The 15,729-nt window shown below is 36.0% G+C and overlaps 1 protein-coding gene across 1 annotated transcript in view; it reads left to right on the top strand.

The window, feature by feature from the left end:
- The first annotated feature begins 897 nt into the window (after nucleotides 1-897).
- COL28A1 (collagen type XXVIII alpha 1 chain) overlaps nucleotides 898-15,729 on the top strand; it is a 62,372-nt gene continuing 47,540 nt past the window's right edge. Inside the window, exons 1-11 of the mRNA XM_082297063.1 lie at nucleotides 898-1,022; nucleotides 2,529-2,684; nucleotides 3,159-3,718; nucleotides 4,367-4,387; nucleotides 5,031-5,087; nucleotides 6,335-6,388; nucleotides 6,891-6,932; nucleotides 7,600-7,626; nucleotides 8,726-8,770; nucleotides 11,322-11,366; nucleotides 11,716-11,769. Coding sequence (XP_082153189.1) covers nucleotides 2,564-2,684; nucleotides 3,159-3,718; nucleotides 4,367-4,387; nucleotides 5,031-5,087; nucleotides 6,335-6,388; nucleotides 6,891-6,932; nucleotides 7,600-7,626; nucleotides 8,726-8,770; nucleotides 11,322-11,366; nucleotides 11,716-11,769 — 1,026 coding nt within the window. The 5' untranslated portion in view covers nucleotides 898-1,022; nucleotides 2,529-2,563. The remainder of the gene's footprint in view (nucleotides 1,023-2,528; nucleotides 2,685-3,158; nucleotides 3,719-4,366; nucleotides 4,388-5,030; nucleotides 5,088-6,334; nucleotides 6,389-6,890; nucleotides 6,933-7,599; nucleotides 7,627-8,725; nucleotides 8,771-11,321; nucleotides 11,367-11,715; nucleotides 11,770-15,729) is intronic.

Below are 15,729 nucleotides of genomic sequence, written 5' to 3'. Positions count from 1 at the left end.
TTTGGACAATTCCTTCAGATGCATGGTGTGATTTTTCATTTTGGCATATGCAGGGCTAGGAGTTGGACAAGATGATTCTTGTGGGTCCCTAACAGCTCAGGATGTTCTATGGTTCTGCCCTGTGACCAAGGTGCTGAGGGATGTCTTGCCTGGTAGGCAGTCCCTGTCTAGGGGATGTCTGCTAACCTTCTGCTGGGCATTTGTACTTAACTCCCTCAGGGCATGTTATGATTCCTTGAGACTCATCATTGCGTACTTTCTCTCACCCCATTTTTTAACTTAACACTGTGATAACACAACTTTACTCTGAAGCATGCCAGTAGATAGAGCAAATATAATTTCCGTGCAACATTCTGAAAGCTACCTAAATGACCCATCACCTTTCAGATATCCTATCTGTGTCTGATCCCTCAGAGGATTTAAAAAGCAGAAAGAATTTCTGAGGAAACCAGCTCAAGAAGAATTTTTTTTTTTTTTTTGTCTTTTATTATTGTAATTGCTAATGCAGTTACCGCCTTTGAGTCCTGCAGACTGTCAAAACCATCAGGTCAGACTTCAGTTCTAGCCTGCAAGTGATGTATTGCTCTCACATCTCTGATCTAGCCAGTGCTGCAACATTAACACAGACAAGGTGAAGACATGTGACTGGCAGAGTGAAGGGTAAAGATGTAGGTTGCCTAAAAGTGGTTTTTTTTCAAATGTAAAAGTACAGTTACTTAAGATGGAAAAACACTTGTGGTCCCAGACTAACACTGTCCCTTCTAATAAAATGTCTTGGTCTCTTGCTCAGCCCTGGCCAAGTGCCCGATGATCTTCATTTAAACTTTGGCCAACTAAACAGCAGCAATAAAAGATAAAACATCTACATGCAAGGTAGAGCCGTTTACAAGTGGGTAGGCTATTTATTCGTAGATTGCTTTATTTTGGTAAACAAAACATATTTTCCAGTATGACCTACAGGACATATTTTCTACGCTGAAAACTTCTTCAATCCACAATTTGCTTTCTGAATGCCTTCAAAGGTAAGAGGCTTTGTTATTTCCTTTTTGTTTTTAGAGGACTGGACTTATGGTTTCTGTATATGTGACTGCTTGATGGACTTGAAAAGAGGATTTAGGAAGGATTTTTACATTTAAAATATTGTCTTTGTTGTTATTGATATTTAAAATGAATTTTTATAAAATACAGGCTTTTTTTTGTAAATCAGTTTTAATATATTTCAGTGTACTCTAGAAATATGTTGAATTGCTGATTTAAATGTTCTAATTTTCATTTTGTCAGTATATTCTCATTAGAGTAGAATGTTGGGGAGGATGAAAGTTTGGTAAGAAAGTTTCACAGACATGTAGGCTTGGCAGAAAGATCTCTGAATGTAGAAACTGAGGATGAGATAGAAATGAAAGCAAGTTTTGATATAGAGTAAAAGATGTTTTGCTGAAACACTGACCACTGAATAACTGAGAAGGCAAAAGTTGGAGATGAGTTGGAAGGAGATTTTTAGGAGTAGGACAAAGGTATGTGACTACAAACAAAGACATGTTTTTCACCAAGTAAATAAATCTCAAGAAGAGCATAAGTAAATAGAAAACATGTCTTTACCAAAAAGAGAGATATGGCAGGCAAACAAGAAATGTTGAAGTAGTAAGAAAAAGAGAGGTCTGAGAATTCTCCACTGTAAGCTTAAATTGTAACTTACTTACTGTTGTGATTGGATAATAATGACTATAATATGGTGATGGTAGTAGCTAAGATAGGCTATAGGCAAATGTAAAGGTATTGTGTATGGTGCTTATTGGTTGTTATGTGTTAAGATACTCTGCAAAGAAAGGTATAAAATGCTTTGTAACTTGAACAGAAAGGGGCTTCAGGTATGCCTACAGCTGGAGCTGGCAGCTGTAGGGCTCTGGATACCCACTCCCACAGGATACCCACTCCCTGAAATGCTGTAACTTCGCCTATGCAATAAACAGCTTTCAAGAGAGCCGCCTGAAGTCCAGACATCCTTTGTGAAACTTTCTCCTATAGTAGAATACTGTCTTTATGAAAAATATTGCACATATTCTGTAATAGCCATGTAATGTTAATAATATATTAACATACTGAATTTCATTACTTAGCCACTGTTTCTTAGAGGAATAAGTTGTTCATACAGATGCTCCAGACCTAGGTAATATATCTGTATCCCAAAATACCCAGATCTTTGTTTATTCCTAATAAATAGAGTAACAATTCATTTAACCTTTTTTTGTTAGCTATTCGAATGACTTTTTGTTAAGAACGAAAAGGCAATCCTGGGTTATACCCATATTTCTTCTGTAATGAAACAGGTTCTACTATACATGTGAGCTAGAGTTGAGGTAGTGCTGGTTACTGTGCTTAAATTAGCTACACAGTGACTTATAGAATTGTTTTCTGTATATTTTCTCCAGCACATGCTTCCAACAAAGATGTATTTAAAGTATCTGTATTTATTTATTTGCTTCTATTAATGAAGTATTCACATGCTTTTTACTTTTTACTTTTAACAGGAAGGAAACGTTGTCTAACTGGGAGGAAAGTCACTATGAGGAAAAAATGTCTTTTCCTTTGCTTTATACTTCTGGCTATGGTAACAAACCAGGTAGTACATGGGCAAAACAGAAAGAAAGGAAAGAATATTTACTCTCCCATGCCAAAAGATGAAGGTAAAACTATTTTCTTAAAGTTTCTGGTTGACCGTGTTGCAGGTATCCATGCATTTTAGCATAATTATTTAGTAATTGATAACTTTCATGTGAATATATAAAATGTTTCTTTTGATTATCAGGGCTGGAAAATACTTTGTGACTACTTGGGCATGGATTCCAGTTTAATCAGTGATTTTCATGGACATGCATATCTCTTAACAGAAATTATAAGAAACCTGACTTTTTGTTTTAAATTGCATGTGGAAAATTTTATATACAATATCAACTAAAATACTAAAACAATCCCATGAAGATGCTAACTTGACAGTTTGCATTAGAATTTCTGGGATTTTACAGTGAAATTTATCCTTAGAATTTTTACCGGGAAGACAGAGGAATCTTTGGGAAAATAATTTTTGCAGAGAATTATCTGAAATCTGTTGTGCAGGTGTTCCCATCATTCATAGATTTAACTTTCTTGTTCCATTACAGGTGATATGTGTCTCATTGATATAGTCTTTATCTTGGACAGTTCAGAAAGTGCCAAAAATCAGTTGTTTGATTTACAGAAGAATTTTGTTGGAAACATAACTGACAGCATTTTCGAGATGAAGCCAGTTAAGTCCCACATGTATAATGTTAAACTAGCAGGTATGCAGTTCAGCAGCACAGTCAGCATTGATCATCCCTTTACAGCCTGGAAAAATGTCCAGAATTTTAAGCAGAAAATCAATTCTCTGGGCCTTATTGGCCATGGCACTTACTCCTATTATGCAGTTTCAAATGCCACTCAGCTGTTTAAAACTGAAAGTCGTAAGAGAAGTGTAAAAGTGGCTTTTTTGATGACTGATGGTGTGGATCATCCAAATAGCCCTAATGTACAGGGTATAGCCACAACAGCCAGAAGTCTTGGAATACATTTTTTTACCATTGGCCTTTCTAAGAAAACAGTCCAAGAAGGAAAATTGCGCATGGTATCTGGTGATTCATCCTCTAAACATGTGCTATCCCTGGATGATGAGAACCTGGTAGCTGATGTAGCATTGGAACTGGTAAGTTATGCTGATGTTATTCTTGTCACGTGTCTACCCATGGCAGATTTCATTTGACTTTGGTTAGGTAAGCCCTGAAGACAGTGCAGAGGGTTTTGTGGTGCCTTCTCTGCTACAGCAGGAGTCAGGGCAGCTGGAGCTTCCTTTTCCCAGCCCCCCTCCAAGGAATTGCGTGCTTGGACAATAACAGCTCAGCTGTGCTGATCACGTTTCCCAGCACACCGCGTGTGTCTCTGAGCAAATGAAAACACTTTAGAAGGTAGCTTGATCTCATGCATAGTCACTGAGTCTTTCCCCTACATATTCTGTTTGTAGGGCTTTCCAAAGGAAGGCCTTAGATTAGGAAGTCTTTTCATGGTCCCTGTTGTTAGCACTGCACCTTGATACTGTCTGTTTAGCTATCCCATTATTTCTCGTGTTTTCTGATCGTTGGGTCACATGGAATAACCCTCTCTTTCTACCAAGAACCCTTTTCTTTATGAGTAGTTGCACAGACTGGTTCTTACCCCTTTGAGGAAGGAATGAGGGATGAAGGTATCTCTACCATTCACTTTGGAAATTCTGTAAACTAGAGGGGAAAAATTAGTACTCTGTTAAATTAAATCATATCTGTATGAAAGTAACATTTTTGTTTCATTTTATTTTCAGGAAGCCTTGCTACAGAAGCAGGTAGGGTTTTTGAGCTTTGTGTTTGATTACTGTTATTGACACTAGACTTCCCAAAGTCTGCTTCTTCTATAATGCAACAATACTTGAGGATTAATCAGCCTTCCATCGCTGGGTAAATTTTCTGACCGTGGTTGCTTTTATTTTAACTTTCCTCCATTTCTTCTGTCCCTTTTCCTGAGAAATCTATGCTGTTAGATCATTAGTGAGTAGTATCAACAGTAAGACATAAAGAACTCTTCCTACAGCAGTGGAATATGTCTAATGCAAGATACGCAAGTTAATTCGTGGTCTCATTAGAAAACAATAACAATGTCAAAATGGTTCAAAATTTATATAAAGTTTCACAGTGCTGTGTACTGTGTATATGCTATCTTAAACATTTGTAATTATTACAGTAACTACAGTCACTGCAGTGAGATTTATTTTTGTTATAAATAAATCAAGTAACAGATTTTTGTTGCTCTAGATGGAAGTTTAATGTTGATTATATGAGAAATAAATGTATTAAAACATCTTTTATTTCCTATTATTCCACTTTTATGTTCTTTAGTCTCTGGCTAGGCAAAACCAAAACTTTCACTTTAAAATTTTGAAATAATATATTTGAAAAACATACTGCTTTATCTTTCTATTAACCTTGTAGTGTGTGCAGAAGATCTGCGAGTGTGAAAAGGGAGTAAAAGGAGACAAAGGTGATTCTGTAAGTATTCATTCATTTGAATAGGCTCAAGAATTTGAATTTTAATCAAAATCAATACTGCACAGGACTTCAGTTGGTTACTATGTAAACTATGTAAAAACCAAGACATTAGCTGTGCGCATACTGCAAAAAGATTGATTTATTGTAGCATATGAAGTTGGTAGTGAAAGGCCACTGTTAAAAGAGCTCAGAAAAAAAATCTATCCATAATCAGATACTATCTTGAAAATGTATTTCTATTATTGGGTAATAAAACACTGTGGATAAATAAGTACATGATTTTGGAGCCCAAATGAAAAAGTTATTCTTGAATCTTGCAGTGGAGAAGGAAAGGTCCAGTAGACAAAGGTTTTCATCCAGCAGCAACTTCTATTTTTGTGAGGAGTAAAGGTTCAAAAGTTTGAAGGTAGTGGGCTGTATGAGGAAAGATCTAAAACTCTGCCTCCAACACTCTCTTTTCTCTTGTGACACTTCAGACATGTTTCTTGGCTCTGGTAAGGAACAGAAAAGTGTGAGTTCAGATGGTGGATGATCTCTCTGATAATTTTTCTGACTTTAATATCTCCCCCAGAGACAAGCAAGGTGCATTCAGAGGTTTTTATCTTTCTCCCTAGACTCTAACCAGTCAACCATACAGTTAGGTTATGACACCAGGGCCTATCATTCAATCCTTCTGGATAATGGGCATCTGGATAACGTGCATCTGAACCTCTGTTTGCAATTTAAAATTTTAGATCCAAGATTTTTTAAGTTATTTTATCCAAAATTATTAGATGTAACTTATTATACAGGTGTGTGTACACCAAACTTTCTAGTCCTCACTGTGATGATCCTCCAAAGAGTAATAATGGTGCAGTAATTTTTTTCCTTAGGGCTGCTGAGTATTTACCCTAAACTGTTCTGTACTGTTTTTTTCTAGGCAGAGAAGATGAGATGGTGGTGGTTAATTGAGAAATGGGAAGGAAGAACTGTGTTTGCTTTCTTCAATGCCTTCCTGATTAGATTTTTCAGATGCTCTGTAGAAAATCTATTTATTGTTGAATATTGTTTAAAAAAAAATTGTAGATACCTGATAATACCAGAGTGGGTTTAGCTAAATGAATGTTGTGTCATGTGTACCATACTTGAATCAGTAGGGGTTTCTACCAAAGCTTATTCCAGAATGATTTTGCGCTAAGATATGGTCTTAGACAAGCAGGTGAATTTTATCCTTACAATGGTAATAACATTTTCTTGCTTTGTTTCAGGGCAGTGCTGGTGACAAAGGGGAGAAAGGTGACCCAGGACCAAAAGGAAACAAGGTAATGTGAATTTAAAAGAAAGAAAGCAAATTTCTATCCGGTTATTCAAACCATAGGTATGAATATAGCAAAGGAAAAGTATGTTAAAATAAGTTCTAAATATTGAGGTTTGCTTGTTTATAGTGAGCTGCTTTAGAAGTATGAGAAAAAAATTTAAAACTAAACTGCTATCAAGTTAACACTGCCTATCATTCCAGTTCTCCTCTGGCAGCAGAGGTGTCTGAATATAGCTGAAGGCTCTTTGAGTTCCACAGAGCTTTCTAACAGTACACAGATCCCTTGAGCAGAGTGCTTCACTCTGTTGACTAAGATTTCAGTCGTCCAGTGACAATAGTTGAGTTTTCTATGTTAATGTTCAGGAAATGTGTATCCTTAATTGTGGAAGGAGGAAGTGTGAATATTAGTAAATAGTAACAGTGTTAACAGTGTTCTTGGTTTTAGTGCAATAGGGATAAATGAAAGGGCAATACATATTTCAGTTGTATTCCTTTGCTTCCAATAGGGTGATGCTCAAAAAGGTGATCATGGAGAAAAAGGTGAAGAGGTATGTGACTACTACAGTGCTAACTCATACTTTGTCTTTTCACATTTTCTGAACTAAAAATGTTATTTTCATTTTTTATATGTCTACTTTATTCAATTATTTAAAGCACCTACACTAAGGCCTGGTTTACAGAAGCATATATACTAAGAGAAACAGGCTAACCATGTGCTTAACTATACAAATGAGATGCTACTGGAAGAAGGAACTTTCAAAGCTGTGCAATTTTGAATTGACTTGCATTAGATTTATCCCAAAGGCAGAACTGAAAATGTCATTACTAAAAACACTAGATAGTCCTTCAGTGGCTTCTAAAAACTGATAATTCTCAGAATTCTTGTTGATTCACTGGAGAAGGATTAACACTACTCCCTGTAGAAGAGTAACTCAGTTTAAAAGTCCCATTTAAATGACAGCATTTATCTACTAGGAGGCTGGCAAACTGAGTGGCATATTTACAGCTAATATATGAGTAAAAAATAGACATCTAGATTTGCAGATAATTATATGTTTAGCAATTTCAGAGATATATTTTATTGTTGTGAATTGTTAAACTTCTGAAACATAATTCTTTACTGGGGAAGTGGGGCTTTTTCTACTTAAATTAGCAGTATGTTAAGCCTTTGCTTTCTCTTCTATGATTTTTTCCTTTTTTTCAATTTTTAAATAGGGAGCTCCTGGCTACAAGGGAGAAAAGGTAAGTTTTCTGTAGAATAGAAGTAGTCTGAAAATAAATTGTCACTTGCTGACTGTGTACATGAAAGAATGGAAAAAAGAGCTCGTCTTGTCTTTTTGTCGTGAAAGCTCCTAATGCAATCCCTAGAAGTAAATTCATAATTTATGTAAATGCTTACAGACTGGATTGCTGGAAAAAAAAAATTAAATAAACCAACCACAGAATGTAATCTAAATACAAAAAGAAGAGTGGCAAAATCCAGAAATGCAGTTTCTGGAAGGAAAAAAAATGGGGGTTGAATAAGAGGTTAAGTGAAAAGAAAGTGAAAATGTTTACTACAAACACAATGTGGCAATCATTAGCTTTCAAAAAACTTTCCACAAGGAAGTTTAGTTTTAAGCTATTTATAACTTGCAAGGGCTAATGCTTGATCAAGAAAATTTTCAACATAGTCTCTCCAAGAAGATAAAAAAGTATGCATTTCCGTAACTTGCGGGATTCTAGAGATGAAATTACAAAGTGGACCATCATAGTCAGAAATGAAACAGAGATAATCCCATTTTGACTTTTCTTGTTTTGGACACTTATCTCTCTACATTGTTAATAAAAGCAGTGCCTCTATGAATCTTTGTATTCTTCAGTAAAATGCTTCAGTCAATTTTGCGGTAACATTTCGTGAAAATGGGCACAGTGGACTCATAGGTCTGCTTTTCATGTGTCTATCGATATGTTAAATCATCAGAAACACTGAATTCTTTCTTCATTTCATATGTATAGTCTCACAATTGTTATTCAGAAAAATCTCAGACATCACAGTAATGAAATCAGAGCATGGAAAGGATCTCTGGAGGCGGTGCGGCGAGGTGGAAAAATGCAGCAAAACTTATTAGATATTAAATATATTATTCTCTGATGTAAGTTGGATGTTTTGCATGCATTTTCAGAAATAATCTATCTTGAGCAGAGCAGATCATATCTTCTACAGACCATGTACAATGACACCACTTCCACGTCCTCAGAGCCTACTAAACTTCTTGTGCTACTGCTTGCAGAGTCTTTAATGCATGAAGTATAATCAAATCATCTTGTTTAGCTGTGAACCCTTTGATTTCTTATGAAGGGTGAAAGGGGAGAATGTGGACCCCCAGGAACAAAAGGAGAAATAGTAAGTATAATTTTTATTTCAACTGTTTTATCTTGATGAAGATACTAGAAAACAATGTAACATATTCATAAAAACAGCTTGAAAAGATTATTTTAAATTTGGAACACCTTATAATTCCCTGATGGTAGAGATGCATTCATAGTAGAAGTATGATTTATAGAAACTGAACCCACAGTTCACCACATTCTTTTTTTTTTCCATTTTGCATAAGAAATGCAGATCCTTGCCTAAAACAAAAGCTGCCCTGACCAGTGCCAAGCCTTGCTTACACTTGACTGAGCATTTTACAGAGACCACCCAATTTATTTCCGTAAAAGTTTGACTTCAATTTGAGTGTATAAATTTATATTGCAATAAAAGCAGGTTCTTACCCGACATGACCAACTGTCAGGTCTACGAGCCCATCTGTGCATTCACGCTTCTATCCTGTCCTCCTTTCTTTTTAACCTGGAGTGCAGTAATGTTGCAAGTGAATACAGATTTTTATCTGGTTTATTTGCATTCTGAAAGAGGGAAGGATAATTTACTGCTAAGTGAGGTAATCATGTATCTTGATTCATACGAGCAGGTTTGTATGAGTAATGCAAACCACTGATTTATAGTTAGAATTGTTAAGAACTACCAACTAGATTGCACTTATCATTCTAGTAAAGTACATTTCTTCAGTTTTGCCATCCATATTATGTTTACCTTTATCAAAGACCTTGAAAAGTTTTTGTTTTCCTGGAAGCTGCTATTTGATGACTAATTTCAGGTAGGAATTAATAAATATTCATTCCAGAAACACTTATAGCAAAGAGAAAAGGGCATTATACTATAATGAAAACCTAAAGGCTGAGAATATCTTTTGGGATACTGTGGTTCAAAATGGCAGCAAGTGAATCAGAAAAGTCTGAAATATCAATGAAAAAGGAGAGAGCTGCATCTCTCAGAGGAATAAAGAAAGATCATACCTTCTTTATCCAGGCAATAAGTGAGAAGTAGCATGATGTTATCTGAAATGTCTACTAAGCTAAAAGGAAGCTGTTCAGAAGCTGGCAAAGAACATAATCAAAGCAGCCAAGGAATCTGGATATAGAAAACATATGCCAGGGCTGCCAGAAATCTGCTTGCTTCATTTCTGTTGAGGACAGTGATGAAAAAACTTTGTCTTCTGCAGGGGATCAGTCAGTTCCAGAATTCCCACCTTCACATTCACAAATCCCGAAGATAGAACAAAGTTATGACTTTATTTTTAAAGAAAGCATTCTAGGCTAGACAAAATCAGACACAGAACACATATAGCCAAATGTATGAGAAGCAAATTCAGTGTTCTGAGATCAATCTTTAACTGGAGTGATGGATATTGAAGGATAATTGGGAGTCTGATTTGAAAATGTTGCATTTTTCCACAAACAGTTTTTCATCTTACTGATCAGACTGAATCCAGTAGTTTTGGTGCTGTATATCAGAGCTTTTTCAAATGCTGTTCAGGTTTGAAATTCGACAGTTTGTTTGGCTTTGAAATCAGAACTGACTCAAGTGATATGTTTGTGTGCTACCAAAAGTAGCCATCATTGCATCAGCCACTGTTTGTAGCCTTCATTCCTTGTGTAATTGGGCTGGAAATGTGCTGGAGCTGAGTGGGATTATCTCTCTGGTGGCTGATGCTTGGTCTGGGAGCAAACGCCAGGGAGTAGAGAATCTTTTAAAATTTCTGACTCTCAATCTCTAGGGAGGGCAGTTGATGGAGTTTCTGCATAGGTATCATTGCTAAATTTGTCAAGGCTATTAGGAGTTCAAAATGTGACACATAACTTGAAAAATGCAGCAGTCTGCCAGTGCCTCTGCCTGTAGAGATGTTACTAATTAAAAGAGAAGTAAGAGAAATAAAAAAATAGTAAATTTGCTCAAAACTATTTTTGCTTTAGAAATAAATTATAACTGAATATTTACTCAAGTAGTGAAATTCTGTAGAATATGCATTATGGTGACTAAATAAAAAACAGTGAGGCAGAATGATTTTTGAATAATCTGCAGTAGTGGTGACTGGTAAGAACTCATTAAATGGAGAAATCACAGCTAATGTAATTAAATAGCATGGCATTTTAAATTTTTGGATGCATTTTTGATGGATTTTGTGAACTATTAGTGTGACTCTGCCAGGCTACTGAACAGCAGTTAGAGTTAGTGAGGCAAAGTTACCTGAAGTTATTCTGGTATATACACTGCAGCATTTTTATTAAGAATTCTGTATCTAATATGTTTCTAGGAACTAAATTCAAAAACTTGTAGCAAATAAAAATTTTTTAATCAAATAGCTAAGATATTAAGTAGCCATTCACTATGCTTGTTGTAGATGAAAAGTATTTTAACCAAATAATGAGGGTGAAATGTAACAGGTAATTACTGAATACGTATGAGAGCAGCAGTGCTCTGGTGAGAGAATAAAGTGCCTAGAAAATGCTTGAACAGAGATTTGAGCCATTACATATACATTTCAAGTTCTTGACACTTGAAAGTAGATTGCAATTTCCTTTTAATCTGATAATTGAATCCAATTTTTCCTCAGGGTCTGCAAGGCTCTGTGGGCCCTACGGGACCTCGGGGACCTCAGGTAAGGGAACTAAAAGCTACCAAATAAAAAGGAAAGACATGTTCTGTAAGTTTCTTCTACGTACAACCTGTCAATTCTGTGAAGAACAGCCATGGTATATGTGGCACCAGGACAGCAGAGTCTGCCAAATAATTTTGTCCTGCAATTCACATGGAGTAATAAGTTACCCTTTCTGTCAGCACTGGTTTTTGAATATTAACAATATTCACAAGGTATGATGCAGAAAACTCTTGTCCTTTAGAGCTTAGAATTGTGCTGTATTATACTGCACCCCATTCAGGGGAAGTAAAACCCCAAATTTATATGTGTCTTCAAAGACAGCTCATTCTTTGCTTTTACTTTTTTGTAGGGTATCAGGGGAGATCCAGGTCAGCAAGGCCCAAAAGGCATTCAAGGCAATAAGGTAAGATGTAGTTGTGTATGTGTAGTTGAATATGTTATTTGTATAGGGAGAGAGGATGCAGAAACTCTGTAGAATCTTTATATTCTAGTGTCCTTTTTTGTCAGTAGTTTTTTTATTATTGGTGTTATTTGCATAGCAATAATGTCCCCACCTGCATGGTGCACCCTCATGTGATGAAGGCTTGGTGTTGTTGGCACATACAGCCACTTCTCCATCTGGGTCTCCAAGAGCATTTTGTAGGGCCGCAATAGGATGCAACCAAGGGCCTCCCTAGAGACACAGCACTTATGTCAGAATTTCAATCACCTGAATATGTGTCTTGACTTTTGCCATCACTTGGGAAGTTTTTTTTCTAGAATATTTTTGTCTATAATGCCTGTGTTTAAAGATTTTAAGTATTTCTAGATATTGGTTAAAACCTTCAGACTGAGTATTTATAACAATTTTTAATTGCTTGTGTACTGTAAAAACTTAAGACAACTTTGAAATTGGTTGACGTGAGAGATTTTATGACAATTAATGCCTTAGTGATATTTAAAATAGATAATTTAGAGTTAATGACTACACCTTGTAAAGCAAAATCAGTTGGATAAAGTTTGTGATTAATTTGGGAAGTCTTCTGGTTTTCAAACCTTTGGGAAATTGCTTGATGTGAACACAGTTGTCTTGCCCATGGGAGAGTTATTAACATCAATGTTCGGTACAGAAAGGTCTTTCATTTATCAGTTTGATGCAACAACTTTCTATGACAGGATCATTGATAGCCTGGCTAACAATCTAAGTTATACAAGGCAAATGAATTCATACAAAGCTGCTTTGTAAAAGATGCAATATAGAAACACTCATGTTTTGTTTCTTAGGCAACAATTTAATTAGAAAATTCACAGAAATAAATTTAGATATGGGAAATGCTTATTGTAAAAGGTTTGGAATATTGCCATCCATCATGATTTTCCTCCTCCTGATAAATGCTTTTTCATACTTCTCATTTCTTCATCTTCTCAACAAAATGCTTGATTGGGAAAGCTTCTGCAGAGTATTTCAGAAGTGGAAAAAGAAAGATGATGGATTTGAAAGAAGCTATTCATACGTGTGGTGGAAAAATCATGAGTCTCTTAACTTCAGTACAGCAAATGACAGTAATTATTTTATCTGTCATTTCACACTGAAGAGTCCAAGATAGTAGGACCAGATATTTCTTTTATATACAGAACTGTATTTGTTGAATCTTTTATGTCCTCCTGTCAGTCTCTTCACATACTTTCATGTCTGTAAAATACATACATCTTTCTCTAGAATCCATCTACATGGATACAATATTTATGGTCTTTTGTTAGGCTTTAGCTGCAGATTTTCTGTAAGAATAAAGAAGCTTCCTTATTTTATCAGCTTCCAACTCCTCAACCTGCTGTTCAAAGCCTACAGATGAGATTTTTCCATGCTCAAAACATCTATAATAAAAAAAATACCGCCAGGCAACTTTAGCTAACACGCTTAGATATATACTTAAAGAGTATAGAAGAAGCATATGTATGTTTAAGGGTTATCTCGTGTCCATACTGAATACCAAAGCTAACCTTTGGCATTTTGGGGCTTATTTGACATGAGTGAAAAATTTTTTAATGATCAGTAGAGATAATCAGTGGTTGTTTTCAGATTAATAAGCAGCCATTCAGCTAGTAAAGGTCAAGGCCTTTTTTGGTTCAGACACATACCAGTCCTTCCAATATTTTTTGTCCTGACAGAAGGATTATTAAATTTCTCTTTTAAGATTAGTTTTCATGACATGTAACACAGTATCTCTGAAAAGTGGCAGTTGTTTATAATTGCCTTGGATTAAATAAATAAGTCTATTCTTAGTGCAGTTCCTTGGCCTTTCCATGCTAATACTTTCTGCTTTTTGAATTGAACTAGTGAATTCATCTTGGTGGCATTGGTATCGATGCGACATTACGCAAAACACTGCTGCTGAACTTTTGTTCTTTGTTACTGGGCCATGTTGAGGTTTGAAAGAGTAGATTCGGTTCCTCAAAATACAAACTCCAGCTCAGCCTTGGCCTACAGATGCTTTGTGTCTCAGTAGTGAAGTTTACAGTCCACTCATGTGTCTGGCCGGCTCAGTGCATCCCACACCTCTATAATGCGGGTTACAGGTATGGATGCATCCCGTCACTTGGCAGTGCCAGGTGGCAGACACAGGTGGGGACAGTGTTGTCTGTGTGCTGTCTGGGTGCCACTGGCTCTGGCAGCCACCAACAGGAGAGGCTTGGTGGCATTACACCTTCAACTAATTCAATTTGACTTGTCTGAAGCAAGGTAGCATGGAGTCCAGAAACATTGTCCAAGAAATAACTTAAAGGAACTTTTCATCTTTACTTCCATTATTCATAGGCACTTTCTTATTCTCAAGCTGCTGGCTAGTCTCTCAATGTGAAGTTTCCCTGACTGTGCAATACTTTCTTTCCTTCTAATGATACTGATTTATTGTGTTGCCAGTAGTGAGTTGAAGCTCTCTAAGTCCCACTGCCTGCACTGAACAACTTTCCACTGACAGGAACTGAACCAACCTGTTTCCATGTAGATGTAAACGTTTAGAAGCGATCATATGGACCTGAATCACATCCTTAGCCTCTTAGTCTTTCTAATGCACTTTGTAATTGGTCCTTATATTTAATAACCTCTTTAATATACAGACAAATTTCATCACTTTACCTCTACCCTCTTTTCAAGCCATGTGTGAGTATGTTGAACAACCTGTATCCTGCCCAGAAGGCAGCTCAGTGTGGCATTAACTAGAACCAGTTTTTGCCATTATGCAAATTTTAAAAAAATTTTTCTGTTTGCAATTCTGCAAAGTTCTAACATCTCAAAAACATCTAAATAATCTTATTCCTGTATATATAAACCTTCTCCATAAGGAGGTCGAGGCATTTAAAATGAGACATTTGAGTTCCATTTCCAGAAAAAAAACGCATAAAAGTATGTTGATTCATATTATTATTATTATTAATTTACCTGTCTAAATATATTTCCATTTAACCAAATACTAAACTTCCGTGTCAGCAGTAAACCTACAGCACAGTATAAAATACAATTTTTAAGCGAAAAACACTAGAGGGTAACAGGACACTTCACTCAAGCACAGGTAGGAGTTGGGAACTGGCACTTTTCACTGTGTATCTCCTGTCTTCTGAACGAGACATCTTGGTCCTGTTTCCAGAGCAAGTCCTGAGCAAAGGACTGCTTGTTTCCTGGTTTGCTGATTTTCTATTGCCCATTGACAAGTTTCATGCAAAGATGTTAAGTTTATCAACGAAAAAAATATTTTTAAAGCCAAATTCTATGCTGTTTTTTCTATTTCACTAACTTGAAATACCAAAATAAATACTATTCACACTGGTGCTTTATGTTTTCTTAGATATCTGCTTCACTTTAAGGCATTCTTCAGCCTCGCCAGCAGTCACATCTTATCTATATTGTAACATAAAATAAAAACTTGGATCAAAGTGTACCTCATTCAGCTATAAAACTTACAAAGAAAACCAATGGGAAAAAAAATGCAGTTATTTTATCACACAGAATTAATTAATTGAATTTGCAGAACACCAATTAGTAACCCTGGGTCTAAGGTAGAGATGCTCAACTCTTGTCAAACTGCAGCTTATAGGAGCAAGAAACTCAGATTTTGTGTTCCTTGTCTCACTAAGAATTCAAGGGTGGCCCATGATACAATTTTGCTGGATGATTCAACAGTTTCCAAAACACAGAAGATCCTACTTCACTTGGTAAAAGACTAAAAGTACAAGAAACAGAAAGTTGGCAAAGAGAAAAGCCATGCCACTCTTGGTTCTGCTCTGTAAATGTAATATAGTCTGTCATAAGCAGTCCATAAACATTATCCAGTGAGAATCCCATCTATGGTTTGACTTTTCCAGTAACCTGATTTCTGTCATTTTCCTG

Source organism: Coloeus monedula (assembly GCF_965178545.1).
Source record: "Coloeus monedula genome assembly, chromosome: 1".
NCBI lineage: Eukaryota > Metazoa > Chordata > Aves > Passeriformes > Corvidae > Coloeus > Coloeus monedula.
Note: the sequence above shows the minus strand (reverse complement) of the source record. Positions and strands in the feature narration are given on the sequence as shown.